The sequence below is a fragment of the Oncorhynchus nerka genome, linkage group LG26 (assembly GCF_034236695.1).
Source record: "Oncorhynchus nerka isolate Pitt River linkage group LG26, Oner_Uvic_2.0, whole genome shotgun sequence".
Classification (NCBI taxonomy): Eukaryota; Metazoa; Chordata; class Actinopteri; order Salmoniformes; family Salmonidae; genus Oncorhynchus; species Oncorhynchus nerka.
The window spans coordinates 40,513,255-40,528,731 of record NC_088421.1 but is presented as its reverse complement, the minus strand read 5'-3'; the positions used below and the strand labels follow the sequence as shown (position 1 = coordinate 40,528,731).

Genomic DNA, 15,477 nt, shown 5'->3' with positions numbered 1-15,477 from the left:
TCTAGTTCGTTCTCTCTCTCTCTCTAGTTCGTTCTCTCTCTCTCTAGTTCGTTCTCTCTCTCTCTAGTTCATTCTCTCTCTCTCTCTAGTTCGTTCTCTCTCTCTCTCTAGTTCGTTCTCTCTCTCTCTTTAGTTCGTTCTCTCTCTCTAGTTCGTTCTCTCTCTCTCTTTAGTTCGTTCTCTCTCTCTCTAGTTCGTTCTCTCTCTCTCTAGTTCGTTCTCTCTCTCTCTTTAGTTCGTTCTCTCTCTCTCTAGTTCGTTCTCTCTCTCTCTAGTTCGTTCTCTCTCTCTCTAGTTCGTTCTCTCTCTCTCTTTAGTTCGTTCTCTCTCGCTCTCTAGTTCGTTCTCTCTCTCTCTTTAGTTCGTTCTCTCTCTCTCTAGTTCGTTCTCTCTCTCTCTTTAGTTCGTTTCTCTCTCTCTCTCTAGTTCGTTCTCTCTCTCTCTCTAGTTCGTTCTCTCTCTCTCTAGTTCGTTCTCCCTCTCTCTTTAGTTCGTTCTCTCTCGCTCTCTAGTTCGTTCTCTCTCTCTCTTTAGTTCGTTCTCTCTCTCTCTAGTTCGTTCTCTCTCTCGTTCGTTCTCTCTCTCTCTTTAGTTCGTTCTCTCTCTAGTTCGTTCTCTCTCTCTCTAGTTCGTTCTCTCTCTCTCTCTAGTTCGTTCTCTCTCTCTCTAGTTCGTTCTCCCTCTCTCTTTAGTTCGTTCTCTCTCGCTCTCTAGTTCGTTCTCTCTCTCTCTTTAGTTTGTTCTCTCTCTCTAGTTCGTTCTCTCTTTAGTTCGTTCTCTCTCTCTCGTTCGTTCTCTCTCTCTCTTTAGTTCGTTCTCTCTCTCTCTAGTTCGTTTCTCCTCTCTCTTTAGTTTGTTCTCTCTCTTTAGTTTGTTCTCTCTCTCTAGTTCGTTCTCTCTCTCTAGTTCGTTCTCTCTCTCGTTCGTTCTCTCTCTCTCTTTAGTTCATTCTCCCTCTCTCTATAGTTTGTTCTCTCTCTCTAGTTCGTTCTCTCTCTCGTTCGTTCTCTCTCTCTCTTTAGTTTGTTCTCTCTCTCTAGTTCGTTCTTTCTCTCGTTTGTTCTCTCTCTCTCTTTAGTTCGTTCTCTCTCTAGTTCGTTCTCTCTCTCTCTTTAGTTTGTTCTCTCTCTCTAGTTCGTTCTCTCTCTCGTTCGTTCTCTCTCTCTCTTTAGTTCGTTCTCTCTCTCTGTCTCTCTTTAGTTCTCTCTCGCTCTCTAGTTCGTTCTCTCTCTCTCTTTAGTTCTCTTTCTCTCTTTAGTTCGTTCTCTCTCTCTCTCTTTAGTTCTCTCTCTCTCTAGTTCGTTCTCTCTCTCTTCTCTCTCTCTCTTTAGTTCCTTCTCTCTCTCTAGTTCGTTCTCTCTCTCTTCTCTCTCTCTCTTTAGTTCCTTCTCTCTCTCTCTTTAGTTCTCTCTCTCTCTCGTTCGTTCTCTCTCTCTTTAGTTCTCTCTCTTTAGTTCATTCTCTCTCTCTGTCTCTCTTTAGTTCTCTCTCTAGTTCTCTCTAGTTCATTCTCTCTCTCTCTTTCTCTCTCTCTCTGTCTCTCTCTCTCTTTAGTTCGTTCTCTCTCTCTGTCTCTCTCTTTCTGTTTAGTTCGTTCTCTGTCTCTCGCTCTCTTTAGTTCGTTCTCTGTCTCTCTCTCTCTTTAGTTCGTTCTCTCTCTCTCTAGTTCGTTCTCTCTCTCTCTAGTTCGTTTCTCTCTCTCTTTAGTTCGTTCTCTCTCTCTCTCTCTCTCTCTCTCTTTCTCTCTCTCTGTCTCACGCTCTCTTTAGTTCGTTCTCTCTCTCTCTCTCTCTCTCTCTCTGTTTAGTTCGTTCTCTGTCTCTCTCTCTCTTTAGTTCGTTCTCTCTCTGGGTTTTGTGATGTTCTTCTAACTGTCCCTACCAGTCAAGACAGGAATGCAGTGGGTGTCTGTGTATGTTGTTTCCCCTGATGCATCCACCCAGTATGACTTCTCTTTCAAGATGAGGAGTTAATTTCCTGTTGTGTCTGTTAAGCACTGTACAGCACTGCTCTGGCTTTACTCAGCGTGACATTCACTTGGACAATCGATGGTAGATGAGGCCCATGAAATGTAACACGCCATGAAGTCAAATCTGCCTTATTGGATTAGGCCTATCAGCAGCAGTGTGTGTGTGTGGTGTGTGTGTGCGCGTGTACAGTATGTGTGTGTGCGCGTGTGTACAAGAGGTCGACCGATTAATCGGAATGGCCGATTTCAAGTATTCATAACAATCGGAAATCGGTCATTTTGGATGCCGAATTTGCCGATTTATTATTATTAAAAAATATATTTTTTAAATTAACACCTTTATTTAATATTTTAACTCAGCAAGTCAGTTAAGAACACATTCTTACTTTCAATGACGGCCTAGGAACGGTTGGTTAACTGCCTTGTTCAGGGGCAGAACGACAGATTTTTACCTTGTCAGCTCAGGGATTCAATCTTGCAACCTTACGGTTAACTAGTCCAACGCTCTAACCACCACCTACATTGCACTCCACGAGGAGCCTGTCTGTTACGTGAATGCAGTAAGAAGCCAAGGTATGTTGCTAGCTAGCATTAAACTTAATCAATTATAATCACTAGTTATAACTACACATGGTTGATGATATTACTAGTTTATCTAGCGTGTCCTGCGTTGCATATAATCGATGCAGTGCGCATTCGTGAATAAGGACTGTCGTTGCGCCAACGTGTACCTAACCATAAACATCAATGCCTTTCTTAAAATCAATACACAGAGTATATATTTTTAAACCTGCATATTTAGCTAAAAGAAATCCAGGTTAGCAGGCAATATTAACCAGGTGAAATTGTGTCACTTCTCTTGCATTCATTGCACGCAGAGTCAGGGTATATGCAACAGTTTGGGCCGCCTGGCTCATTGCGAACTAATTTGCCAGAATTTTACGTAATTATGACATAACATTGAAGGTTGTGCAATGTAACAGCAATATTTAGACTGATGGATGCCACCCGTTGGATAAAATACGGAACGGTTCCGTATTTCACTGAAAGAATAAATGTTTTGTTTTCGAGGTGATAGTTTCCGGATTGGACCATATTAATGACCTAAATCTCGTATTTCTGTGTGTTATTATAATTAAATCTATGATTTGATAGAGCAGTCTGAGTGCTGGTAGGCACCAGCAGGCTCATAAGCATTCATTCAAACAGCACTTTCGTGCGTTTTGCCAGCAGCTCTGCTGTTTATGACTGCAAGCCTATCAACTCCCGAGATTAGGCTGGTGTAACGATGTGATGTGAAATGGCTAGCTAGTTAGCGGGGTGCACGCTAACAGGGTTTCAAACGTCACTCACTCTGAGTCTTGGAGTAGTTGTTCCCCTTGCATTGCATGGGTAATGCTGCTTCGAGGGTGGCTGTTGTCGATGTGTTCCTGTTCGAGCCCAGGTAGGGGCGAGGAGAGGGACGGAAGCTATACTGTTACACTGGCAATACTAAAGTTCCTATAAGAACATCCAATAGTCAAAGGTTAATGAAATACAAATGGTATAGAGGGAAATAGTCCTATAATTCCTATAATAACTACAACCTAAAACTTCTTACCTGGGGATATTGAAGACTCATGTTAAAAGGAACCACCAGCTTTCATATGTTCTGAGCAAGGAACTTAAACATTAGCTTTCTTACATGGCACATATTGCACTTTTACTTTCTTCTCCAACACTTTGTTTTTGCAGGTATCAAATACATTCTCCGTCTCAAGGACATTCTGACTGCCTGCAGAAAGAAAGAAAAGGCCATTCAGTATTTATTTAGCTGTGTGTCTAACAGACATGGTCAATGTCTTAGCCTTGACAGGTGGCAGGCGGGCAGACAGACAGACAGACAGGCATGCAGGCAGGCAGGCAAAGCAGGTGGTTGTCATGGATACTTTGAGAATTTTGGAGGCATCTGTGCGGCCGGTTTCCGGCGTTACCGTTGAAAGGTGGACGAGGCTGAGGAAGAACCCTGGGTCATGTTCATTAGACACCAAACCCAATAGAAACGAACTGAAACAGGGAGGAACTACCTGGATTTGTCCAATCAGAAACCCTTGTCATTCTTTATGACCCCTGTAGTCTATTATCCCTGTTTAAAATGACCAGACATTTTAGTTTGGGATTCAAAGTGTTCTTCTCATCAAGCTATTGGGTTTGACAGTTACTTTCAATATTTAAATGATGCATTTTAATATTGCCCTCTAATTTCTGTGTTTGTTTTCGGTTGGAATTTCAGATAAATTCAGCATTTTCCATATCACATATATTTAGCTTTTACATGAGTATTTTCTCAGCCTTGAGTGAAGCCCCTGTGGTAGGTGTCATGAATTATGGGGGGGCACGTTTGGTGTGGACATTCGTGCATGCACGCGCATACATGCTTTGCTTAGGTGTGTGTGTGTGTGTGTGTGTGGTGTGTGTGTTTGTGTATGTTGTGTCTCAAAAATACATGACTTGTTCTTTCTGGCTGAGCTCTTTCCCCATAGATCCTTGTGCTGGATCTGTATCCATAAATACACACTGGTCCCCATCCCTCCCCGTTCCTGGGCTTGTTAGTCTTCTAGTGAGCCCCACCGGGGTCAACCACAGCCCATGATCTTTGACCTATGAACCTCCAGCTTATGATCTCCTGGGTATTGAGGGAGGAGAGGGGTCACCAGAGGGTTCACACCCCCATAGAGAGGCCGTGGGTACAGGAACCACCTTTCTTATCGCCTGTGTTTTAACAGGAAGTTGATCCATTGGGTTTGAGAGACTCAGACATGGATCGTTGATTGTTGAGGAAAGTGTCTTGTTGTCTCAACATGTATGAAATGATTTGTTGTGTTGTGAATGGTGTCACTTTTGGTTAGTGCTGTATAGGAATGGCTCTCTCCTTTACTTTCAATGGCCCTGACACACACACACACACACACACACACACACACACACACACACACACACACACACAGAGCAGCCCAATCATTCAGGACAGCTTGCTCCTCCCTCAGTCCTTGGCCCGGGGGAAGCTAAAAATAACCGTACAGGCAGTGACAGTGCTTTGAGATATGCCACGCTACTGCTGTCTTGACACTGCTGTCCTGACACTGCTGTCCTGGCACTGCTGTCCTGACACTGCTGTCCTGGCACTGCTGTCCTGGCACTGCTGTCCTGGCACTGCTGTCCTGGCACTGCTGTCCTGTCCTGACACTGCTGTCCTGACACTGCTGTCCCGACACTGCTGTCCTGACACTGCTGTCCTGACACTGCTGTCCTGGCACTGCTGGCCTGGCACTGCTGTCCTGACACTGCTGTCCTGGCACTGCTGGCCTGGCACTGCTGTCCTGGCACTGCTGGCCTGGCACTACTGTCCTGACACTGCTGTCCTGACACTGCTGTCCTGGCACTGCTGGCCTGGCACTGCTGTCCTGGCACTGCTGTCCTGGCACTGCTGTCCTGGCACTGCTGGCCTGGCACTGCTGTCCTGGCACTGCTGTCCTGACACTGCTGTCCTGACACTGCTGTCCTGGCACTGCTGTCCTGGACACTGCTGTGACACTGCTGTCCTGGCACTGCTGTCCTGGCACTGCTGTCCTGACACTGCTGTCCTGACACTGCTGTCCTGGCACTGCTGTCCTGGCACTGCTGTCCTGGCACTGCTGTCCTGACACTGCTGTCCTGGCACTGCTGTCCTGGCACTGCTTTCCTGACACTGCTGTCCTGGCACTGCTGTCCTGGCACTGCTGTCCTTGCACTGCTGTCCTGACACTGCTGTCCTGACACTGCTGTCCTGACACTGCTGTCCTGGCACTGCTGTCCTGGCATTGCTGTCCTGACACTGCTGTCCTGGCACTGCTGTCCTGGCATTGCTGTCCTGGCACTGCTGTCCTGACACTGCTGTCCTGGCACTGCTGTCCTGACACTGCTGGCCTGGCACTGCTGTCCTGGCACTGCTGTCCTGACACTGCTGTCCTGACACTGCTGTCCTGACACTGCTGTCCTGGCACTGCTGGCCTGACACTGCTGTCCTGACACTGCTGTCCTGGCACTGCTGTCCTGGCACTGCTGTCCTGGCACTGCTGTCCTGACACTGCTGTCCTGACACTGTTGTCCTGGCACTGCTGTCCTGGCACTGCTGTCCTGACACTGCTGTCCTGGCACTGTTACACTGCTGTCCTGACACTGCTGTCCTGACACTGCTGTCCTGACACTGTTGTCCTGACACTGCTGTCCTGACACTGCTGTCCTGGCACTGCTGTCCTGACACTGCTGTCCTGGCACTGCTGTCCTGACACTGCTGTCCTGACACTGCTACACTGCTGTCCTGGCACTGCTGTCCTGACACTGCTGTCCTGACACTGCTGTCCTGACACTGCTGTCCTGACACTGCTGTCCTTTCACTGCTGTCCTGACACTGCTACACTGCTGTCCTGACACTGCTGTCCTGACACTGCTGTCCTGACACTGCTGGCCTGACACTGCTGTCCTTTCACTGCTGTCCTGACACTGCTACACTGCTGTCCTGGCACTGCTGTCCTGACACTGCTGTCCGACACTGCTGTCCTGACACTGCTGTCCTGACACTGCTGTCCTGGCACTGCTGTCCTGTCCTGCTACACTGCTGTCCTGACACTGCTGTCCTGACACTGCTGTCCTGGCACTGCTGTCCTGGCACTGCTGTCCTGGCACTGCTGTCCTGGCACTGCTGTCCTGACACTGCTGTCCTGGCACTGCTGGCCTGGCACTGCTGTCCTGGCACTGCTGTCCTGGCACTGCTGTCCTGGCACTGCTGGCCTGGCACTGCTGTCCTGGCACTGCTGTCCTGACACTGCTGTCCTGACACTGCTGTCCTGGCACTGCTGTCCTGACACTGCTGTCCTGGCACTGCTGTCCTGGCACTGCTGTCCTGACACTGCTGTCCTGACACTGCTGTCCTGGCACTGCTGTCCTGGCACTGCTGTCCTGGCACTGCTGTCCTGACACTGCTGTCCTGGCACTGCTGTCCTGGCACTGCTTTCCTGACACTGCTGTCCTGGCACTGCTGTCCTGGCACTGCTGTCCTGGCACTGCTGTCCTGACACTGCTGTCCTGACACTGCTGTCCTGACACTGCTGTCCTGGCACTGCTGTCCTGGCATTGCTGTCCTGACACTGCTGTCCTGGCACTGCTGTCCTGGCATTGCTGTCCTGGCACTGCTGTCCTGACACTGCTGTCCTGGCACTGCTGTCCTGACACTGCTGGCCTGGCACTGCTGTCCTGGCACTGCTGTCCTGACACTGCTGTCCTGGCACTGCTGTCCTGGCACTGCTGGCCTGACACTGCTGTCCTGACACTGCTGTCCTGGCACTGCTGTCCTGGCACTGCTGTCCTGGCACTGCTGTCCTGACACTGCTGTCCTGACACTGCTGTCCTGGCACTGCTGTCCTGGCACTGCTGTCCTGACACTGCTGTCCTGACACTGCTGTCCTGACACTGCTGTCCTGACACTGCTGTCCTGACACTGCTGTCCTGACACTGCTGTCCTGACACTGCTGTCCTGGCACTGCTGTCCTGACACTGCTGTCCTGGCACTGCTGTCCTGACACTGCTGTCCTGACACTGCTACACTGCTGTCCTGGCACTGCTGTCCTGACACTGCTGTCCTGACACTGCTGTCCTGACACTGCTGTCCTGACACTGCTGTCCTTTCACTGCTGTCCTGACACTGCTACACTGCTGTCCTGACACTGCTGTCCTGACACTGCTGTCCTGACACTGCTGGCCTGACACTGCTGTCCTTTCACTGCTGTCCTGACACTGCTACACTGCTGTCCTGGCACTGCTGTCCTGACACTGCTGTCCTGACACTGCTGTCCTGACACTGCTGTCCTGACACTGCTGTCCTGGCACTGCTGTCCTGACACTGCTACACTGCTGTCCTGACACTGCTGTCCTGACACTGCTGTCCTGGCACTGCTGTCCTGACACTGCTGTCCTGGCACTGCTGTCCTGGCATTGCTGTCCTGACACTGCTGTCCTGGCACTGCTGTCCTGGCATTGCTGTCCTGACACTGCTGTCCTGGCACTGCTGTCCTGACACTGCTGGCCTGGCACTGCTGTCCTGGCACTGCTGTCCTGACACTGCTGTCCTGGCACTGCTGGCCTGACACTGCTGTCCTGACACTGCTGTCCTGGCACTGCTGGCCTGACACTGCTGTCCTGGCACTGCTGTCCTGGCACTGCTGTCCTGACACTGCTGTCCTGACACTGCTGTCCTGGCACTGCTGTCCTGGCACTGCTGTCCTGGCACTGCTGTCCTGACACTGCTGTCCTGACACTGCTGGCCTGACACTGCTGTCCTTTCACTGCTGTCCTGACACTGCTACACTGCTGTCCTGACACTGCTGTCCTGACACTGCTGTCCTGGCACTGCTGTCCTGGCACTGCTGTCCTGGCACTGCTGTCCTGGCACTGCTGTCCTGGCACTGCTGTCACTGCTGTCCTGGGCTTGTATTTCACTTCGACTGAGCTGTTACATACATACCAGAGGATATGAACCCCCAGTGCAGTATAGAGGATGTCTAGTGTGAACTGGAGGAACCACAGACCATTACAGACCCTTCATCCTGTTTGTTGCCCTTTGTGGTGTTGGTGGTGGATGTGATGTCAGACATGAGGCGGAGCTGTTAGTCCTGAACTAGGGCATCATGTCCTGGCAGGTGGAGTTATCTGTGTGAAGGGGGTAGGGTTGTTCTGGCTTGTTGCAGTGTTTCCTACCACACGGTTTAGGCATTGTTTCCCCCTGTCTAAAATCATTTGCTTTCAAATGGTTTGACTTTAGGCCCTTGGTGTTGTTGTAGTGTGGCCTTTACAACCCACTTGTAAATGAATGTGGGGAAACACTGTCTTATTCCTTCACTGTGATGTGCTGTGGACCTGACTGTTCTTGGAGTGTTTGTAAACATGGGCAGTAGGCTTCCGGAAGGCTGCCCTGTACTGCTGGGAAATCTCAACTCTTTCTCTTGGACTGTTGTCCCCCGGACTGGCTTCTAATGTAGGCTAAGGCTCGGTGTGCAGGAAGCCTTATCTTCTCCTTAGCTTTCAGTGTTTTTGTCGGTTATCGATTTGTCTTACTTCCAAAACAGACCTCTCACCCTCTCCTCTAGTTATTTCCTTCTCTCTCTGTCTGTCTCTTCCTCTCTTTCTCCTCGTTCTTTCTCTCTGTCTCTCTCTGTCTCTCTTTCTCCTCGTTCTTTCTCTCTCTGTCTCTCTCTTCCTCTCTTTCTCCTCGTTCTTTCTCTCTAGGCTCCCAGACCCTACTCAGAGCCTTCAATCTCTTTTTGCTAGGTTTGTCTCATTCCCCTGCCTAAGGGAACAGGTAGGCTACAGTGAGAACGATAGGGCCCAGGAAGGTGTGTTCTGTGAGTATTTTGGGATACCCAAACCTAACCTCTCTCTCTGTGTCCCCACAGTGCCAGATGACCTCACCCCTGAGGAGCAGCATGAGCTGGAAAACATCCGCCGACGCAAGCAAGAGCTGCTGGAAGACATTCAGGTATAGTGTGTGTGTAGTGTGTGTGTGGAGGAGGAGAAGTGTGTGTGTGTGGGGAGGAGGATAGAGATGTGTGTGGGGAGGAGGAGAGGTGTGTGTGTGGAGGAAGACAGGTGTGTGTGGGGAGGAGGAGAGGTGTGTGTGTGTGGAGGAGGAGAGAGGTGTGTGGAGGAGGAGGAGAGGTGTGTGGGGGGAGGAGAGGTGGTGTGTGGAGGAGGAGAGGGTGTGTGGGGAGGAGGAGAGTGTGTGTGGGGAGGAGGAGAGGTGTGTGTGTGTGGAGGAGGAGAGAGGTGTGTGTGTGGAGGAAGACTGGTGTGTGTGGGGAGGAGAGAGGTGTGTGTGTGGGGAGGAGGAGAGAGGTGTTTGTGTGGGGGGAGGGGGAGAGAGCTGTGTGTGGGGAGGAGGAGAGAGGTGTGTGTGTGGGGAGGAGGAGAGAGGTGTGTGTGTGGGGGAGGTGTGTGTGTGGAGGAGGAGAGGTGTCTGTGGGGAGGAGGAGAGGTGTGTGGTGGAGGAGAGAGGTGTCTGTGGGGGGGGAGGAGAGGTGGGTGTGGGGAGGAGGAGAGGTGTGTGTGTGGAGGAGGAGAGGTGTGTGTGGAGGAGGAGGTGTGTGTGTGGAGGAGGAGAGGTGTGTGTGTGGAGGAGGAGGTGTGTGTGTGGAGGAGGAGAGGGTGTGTGTGGAGGAGGAGAGGTGTGTGTGTGGAGGAGGAGGGTGTGTGGAGGAGGAGAGGTGTCTGGGGGGGAGAGGTGGGGGGGGAGGAGGGGAGGAGAGGTGTGTGTGTGGAGGAGGAGAGGTGTGTGTGTGGAGGAGGAGAGGTGTCTGTGGGGGGGAGAGGTGGGTGTGGGGAGGAGGAGAGGTGTGTGTGGAGGAGGAGAGGTGTGTGTGTGGGGAGGAGGAGAGGTGTGTGTGTGGAGGAGGAGAGGTGTCTGTGGGGGGGGAGAGGTGGGTGTGGGGAGGAGGAGAGGTGTGTGTGGGGAGGAGGAGAGGTGTGTGTGGGGAGGAGAGAGGTGTGTGTGGAGGAGAGAGTGAGTGTGGGAGGTGTGTGGTGGAGGAGAGGTGTGTGTGGGGAGGAGGAGAGTGTGTGTGTGGGGAGGAGGAGAGGTGTGTGTGTGTGTGTGTGGTGGAGGAGAGGTGTGTGGGAGGAGGAGGTGTGTGTGTGGGGAGGAGGAGAGGTGTGGGTGTGTGGAGGAGAAAGAGTGTGTGTGTGTGGAGGAGGAGAGGTGTGTGTGTGTGTGTGGAGGAGGAGAGGTGTGTGTGTGTGTGGAGGAGGAGAGTGTGTGTGTGTGTGGAGGAGGAGAGGTGTGTGTGTGTGTGGAGGAGGAGTGTGTGTGTGTGGAGGAGGAGAGGTGTGTGTGTGGAGGAGGAGAGGTGTCTGTGGGGAGGAGGAGAGGTGTGTGTGTGGAGGAGGGGTGTGTGTGTGGAGGAGAGGTGTGTGTGGGGAGGAGGAGAGGTGTGTGTGTGTGGGGAGGAGGAGAGGGTGTGTGTGTGTGTGGAGGAGGAGAGGTGTGTGTGGGGAGGAGGAGAGGTGTGTGTGGGGAGGAGGAGAGGTGTGTGTGTGTGGAGGAGAAGAGATGTGTGTGTGTGTGGAGGAGGAGAGGTGTGTGTGTGTGTGTGGGAGGAGGAGAGGTGTGGTGTGGAGGAGGAGGTGTGTGTGTGGAGGAGGAGAGGTGTCTGTGGGGAGGAGGAGAGATGTGTGTGGAGGAGGAGAGGTGTGTGTGTGGAGGAGGAGAGGTGTCTGTGGGGAGGAGGAGAGGTGTGTGTGTGGAGGAGGAGAGGTGTCTGTGGGGAGGAGGAGAGGTGTCTGTGGGGAGGAGGAGAGGTGTCTGTGGGGAGGAGGAGAGGGTGTCTGTGGGGAGGAGGAGAGGTGTCTGTGGGGGAGGAGGAGAGGTGTCTGTGGGGGAGGAGGAGAGGTGTCTGTGGGGAGGAGGAGAGGTGTCTGTGGGGAGGAGGAGAGGTGTCTGTGGGGAGGAGGAGAGGTGTCTGTGGGGAGGAGGAGAGGTGTCTGTGGGGAGGAGGAGAGGTGTCTGTGGGGAGGAGGAGAGGTGTCTGTGGGGAGGAAGAGAGGTGTCTGTGGGGAGGAAGAGAGGTGTCTGTGGGGAGGAGGAGAGGTGTCTGTGGGGAGGAGGAGAGGTGTCTGTGGGGAGGAGGAGAGGTGTCTGTGGGGGAGGAGGAGAGGTGTCTGTGGGGAGGAGGAGAGGTGTCTGTGGGGAGGAGGAGAGGTGTCTGTGGAGGAGGAGAGATGTGTGTGGGGAGGAGGAGAGGTGTGTGTGTGGAGGAGGAGAGGTGTGTGTGGAGGAGGAGAGGTGTCTGTGGGGAGGAGGAGAGGTGTGTGTGTGGAGGAGGAGAGGTGTCTGTGGGGAGGAGGAGAGGGTGTGTGTGTGGAGGAGGAGAGGTGTCTGTGGGGAGGAGGAGAGGTGTGTGTGGAGGAGGAGAGGTGTGTGTGGGGAGGAGGAGAGATGTGTGTGGAGGAGGAGAGGTGTGTGTGTGGAGGAGGAGAGGTGTGTGTGTGGAGGAGGAGAGAGGTGTCTGTGGGGAGGAGGAGAGGTGTGTGTGGAGGAGGAGGAGAGGTGTGTGTGTGGAGGAGGAGAGGTGTGTGTGTGGAGGAGGAGAGGTGTGTGTGGAGGAGGAGAGGTGTGTGTGGAGGAGGGAGAGGTGTCTGTGGGGAGGAGGAGAGGTGTGTGTGTGTGGAGGAGGAGAGGTGTGTGTGTGTGTGGAGGAGGAGAGGTGTGTGTGTGGAGGAGGAGAGGTGTGTGTGTGGAGGAGGAGAGGTGTCTGTGGGGAGGAGGAGAGGTGTCTGTGGGGAGGAGGAGAGGTGTCTGTGGGGAGGAGGAGAGGTGTCTGTGGGGAGGAGGAGAGGTGTCTGTGGGGAGGAGGAGAGGTGTCTGTGTGGAGGAGGAGAGGTGTCTGTGTGGAGGAGGAGAGGTGTGTGTGTGTGTGGAGGAGGAGAGGTGTCTGTGGGGAGGAGGAGAGGTGTCTGTGTGGAGGAGGAGAGGTGTGTGTGTGTGTGGAGGAGGAGAGCTGTGTGTGTGGAGGAGGAGAGTGTGTGTGTGTGGAGGAGGAGAGGTGTGTGTGTGGAGGAGGAGAGGTGTCTGTGGGGAGGAGGAGAGGTGTCTGTGGGGAGGAGGAGAGGTGTGTGTGGGGAGGAGGAGAGGTGTCTGTGGGGAGGAGGAGAGGTGTCTGTGGGGAGGAGGAGAGGTGTCTGTGGGGAGGAGGAGAGGTGTGTGTGTGTGGAGGAGGAGAGGTGTGTGTGTGTGTGGAGGAGGAGAGGTGTGTGTGTGGAGGAGGAGAGGTGTGTGTGGGAGGAGGAGGAGAGGTGTCTGTGGGGAGGAGGAGAGGTGTCTGTGGGGAGGAGGAGAGGTGTCTGTGGGGAGGAGGAGAGGTGTCTGTGGGGAGGAGGAGAGGTGTCTGTGTGGAGGAGGAGAGGTGTCTGTGTGGAGGAGAGAGAGGTGTGTGTGTGGTGGAGGAGGAGAGGTGTCTGTGGGGAGGAGGAGAGGTGTCTGTGTGGAGGAGGAGAGGTGTGTGTGTGTGGAGGAGGAGAGGTGTGTGTGTGGAGGAGGAGAGTGTGTGTGTGTGGAGGAGGAGAGGTGTGTGTGTGGAGGAGGAGAGGTGTCTGTGGGGAGGAGAGAGGTGTCTGTGGGGAGGAGGAGGGTGTGTGTGGGGAGGAGGAGAGGTGTCTGTGGGGAGGAGGAGAGGTGTCTGTGGGGAGGAGGAGAGGTGTCTGTGGGGAGGAGGAGAGGTGTCTGTGGGGAGGAGGAGAGGTGTGTGTGGGGAGGAAGAGAGGTGTGTGGGGAGGAAGAGAGGTGTGTGTGTGGAGGAGGAGAGGTGTCTGTGGGGAGGAGGAGAGGTGTCTGTGGGGAGGAGGAGAGGTGTCTGTGGGGAGGAGGGAGGTGTGTGTGTGTGGAGGAGGAGAGGAGGTGTGTGTGTGGAGGAGGAGAGGTGTGTGTGTGGGGGAGGAGGAGAGGTGTGTGTGGGAGGAGGAGAGGTGTCTGTGGGGAGGAGGAGAGGTGTCTGTGGGGGGAGGAGGAGAGGTGTCTGTGGGGAGGAGGAGAGGTGTCTGTGGGGAGGAGGAGAGGTGTCTGTGTGGAGGAGGAGAGGTGTCTGTGGGGAGGAGGAGAGGTGTGTGTGTGTGGAGGAGGAGAGGTGTCTGTGGGGAGGAGGAGAGTGTCTGTGGGGAGGAGGAGGGGTGTGTGTGTGGGAGGAGAGAGGTGTGTGTGTGGGAGGAGGAGAGGTCTGTGGGGAGGAGGAGAGGTGTGTGTGGGGAGGAGGAGAGGTGTGTGGGGAGGAGGTGGGTGTGGGGAGGGGAGGAGAGGTGTGTGTGGGGAGGAGGAGAGGTGTCTGTGGGGAGGAGGGAGAGGTGTCTGGGGAGGAGGAGGTGTGTGTGTGTGGGGGAGGGGAGGAGAGTGTGTGTGGGGAGGAGGAGAGGTGTGTTTAGAGGTGTATTGGGGTTAGGATCAGAGGCATCTCCCAGTATCATAATGTGTTCCAGACACACACTGATCCTTAGTTGTGTAAAGTACAGTAGAAGTCTGTCTCTCCTTTCCAAACCTGTTAAATCATCACCCCCAGTGCTCCAGCCATGTCACGAGAAACATACCACTTAGTCAGAGAGACACGGTTCTAATACATCAGAATATTTATATCTGAGCCTTCCACAACGTTGTGCCCTGCTGAACGCAGCCCTGCTTTAGAGGGGGAGTGTGGAGGTCTTTGGGGTGTAGGGGGAGGTCTGGGGTGTAGGGGGGAGGCCTTGGGGGGTGGAGGAAGAGGTCTGGGGAGGTCTTTGGGGTGTAGGGGGAGGTCTGGGGGTGTAGGGAGGAGGTCTTTGGGGTGTAGGGGAGGTCTGGAGGTGTAGGGGAGGTCTTGGGGGTGTAGGTGGGAGGTCTTGGGGGTGTAGAGGGGAGGTCTCCAGGGGGTGTAGAGGAGAGGTCTTAGGGGTGTAGAGGGGAGGTCTCAGAAGGGGGGTCTGGGGGTGTAGAGGGGAGGTCTGGGGGGTAGAGTGGAGGTCTTAGGGGTGTAGAGGGGAGGTCTGGGGGTGTAGAGGGGAGGTCTTAGGGGTGTAGAGGGGAGGTCTGGGGGGGTTCAGAGGGGAGGTCTGGGGGTGTAGGGGGAGGTCTTGGGGGTGTGAGGAGGTCTTGAGGGTGTAGAGGGGAGGTCTGGGGTGAAGGTGAGGTCTTAGGGACCTTGGGGAGGTCTGGGGGTGTACTGCAGGGGAGGTATTTAGGGGTGTAGAGGGGAGGTCTTAGGGGTGTAGAGGGGAGGTCTGGGGGTGTAGAGGGGAGGTCTGGGGGTGTAGAGGGGAGGTCTGGGGGTGTAGAGTGGAGGTCTTAGGGGTGTAGAGGGGAGGTCTGGGGGTGTAGACGGGAGGTCTTAGGGGTGTAGACGGGAGGTCTTAGGGGTGTAGAGGGAGGCTTCTCAACCCTTTTTCTGTTGACCCAGCAGGCCCTCTGCAGGCTCTGTCTGTCCTCTCCTCTGCTTTTGGATGAAATATTGACTTCACCTGCCAGTTAGCTCCACCTTGCCTTGATCCTCCAGATGCCCCTCACTGCAAAGAGACTGCATATATCCTCCAGATGCCCCTCACTGCAAAGAGACTGCACATATCCTCCAGATGCCCCTCACTGCAAAGAGACTGCACATATCCTCCAGATGCCCCTCACTGCAAAGAGACTGCATATATCCTCCAGATGCCCCTCACTGCAAAGAGACTGCATATATCCTCCAGATGCCCCTCACTGCAAAGAGACTGCACATATCCTCCAGATGCCCCTCACTGCAAAGAGACTGCATATATCCTCCAGATGCCCCTCACTGCAAAGAGACTGCATATATCCTCCAGATGCCCCTCACTGCAAAGAGACTGCATATATCCTCCAGATGCCCCTCACTGCAAAGAGACTGCATATATCCTCCAGATGCCCCTCACTGCAAAGAGACTGCATATATCCTCCAGATGCCCCTCACTGC

General features: G+C 53.8%; 1 protein-coding gene across 4 annotated transcripts in view; it reads left to right on the top strand.

Moving 5' to 3' along the window:
- Positions 1–15,477, top strand: part of cyth1a (cytohesin 1a) — a 141,814-nt gene that overhangs the window by 81,508 nt on the left and 44,829 nt on the right. For all 4 annotated transcript variants that reach the window (XM_065010679.1, XM_065010677.1, XM_065010678.1 and 1 more), the window contains exon 2: positions 9,436–9,518. In XM_065010679.1, the coding sequence (XP_064866751.1) occupies positions 9,436–9,518 (83 nt within the window). The remainder of the gene's footprint in view (positions 1–9,435; positions 9,519–15,477) is intronic.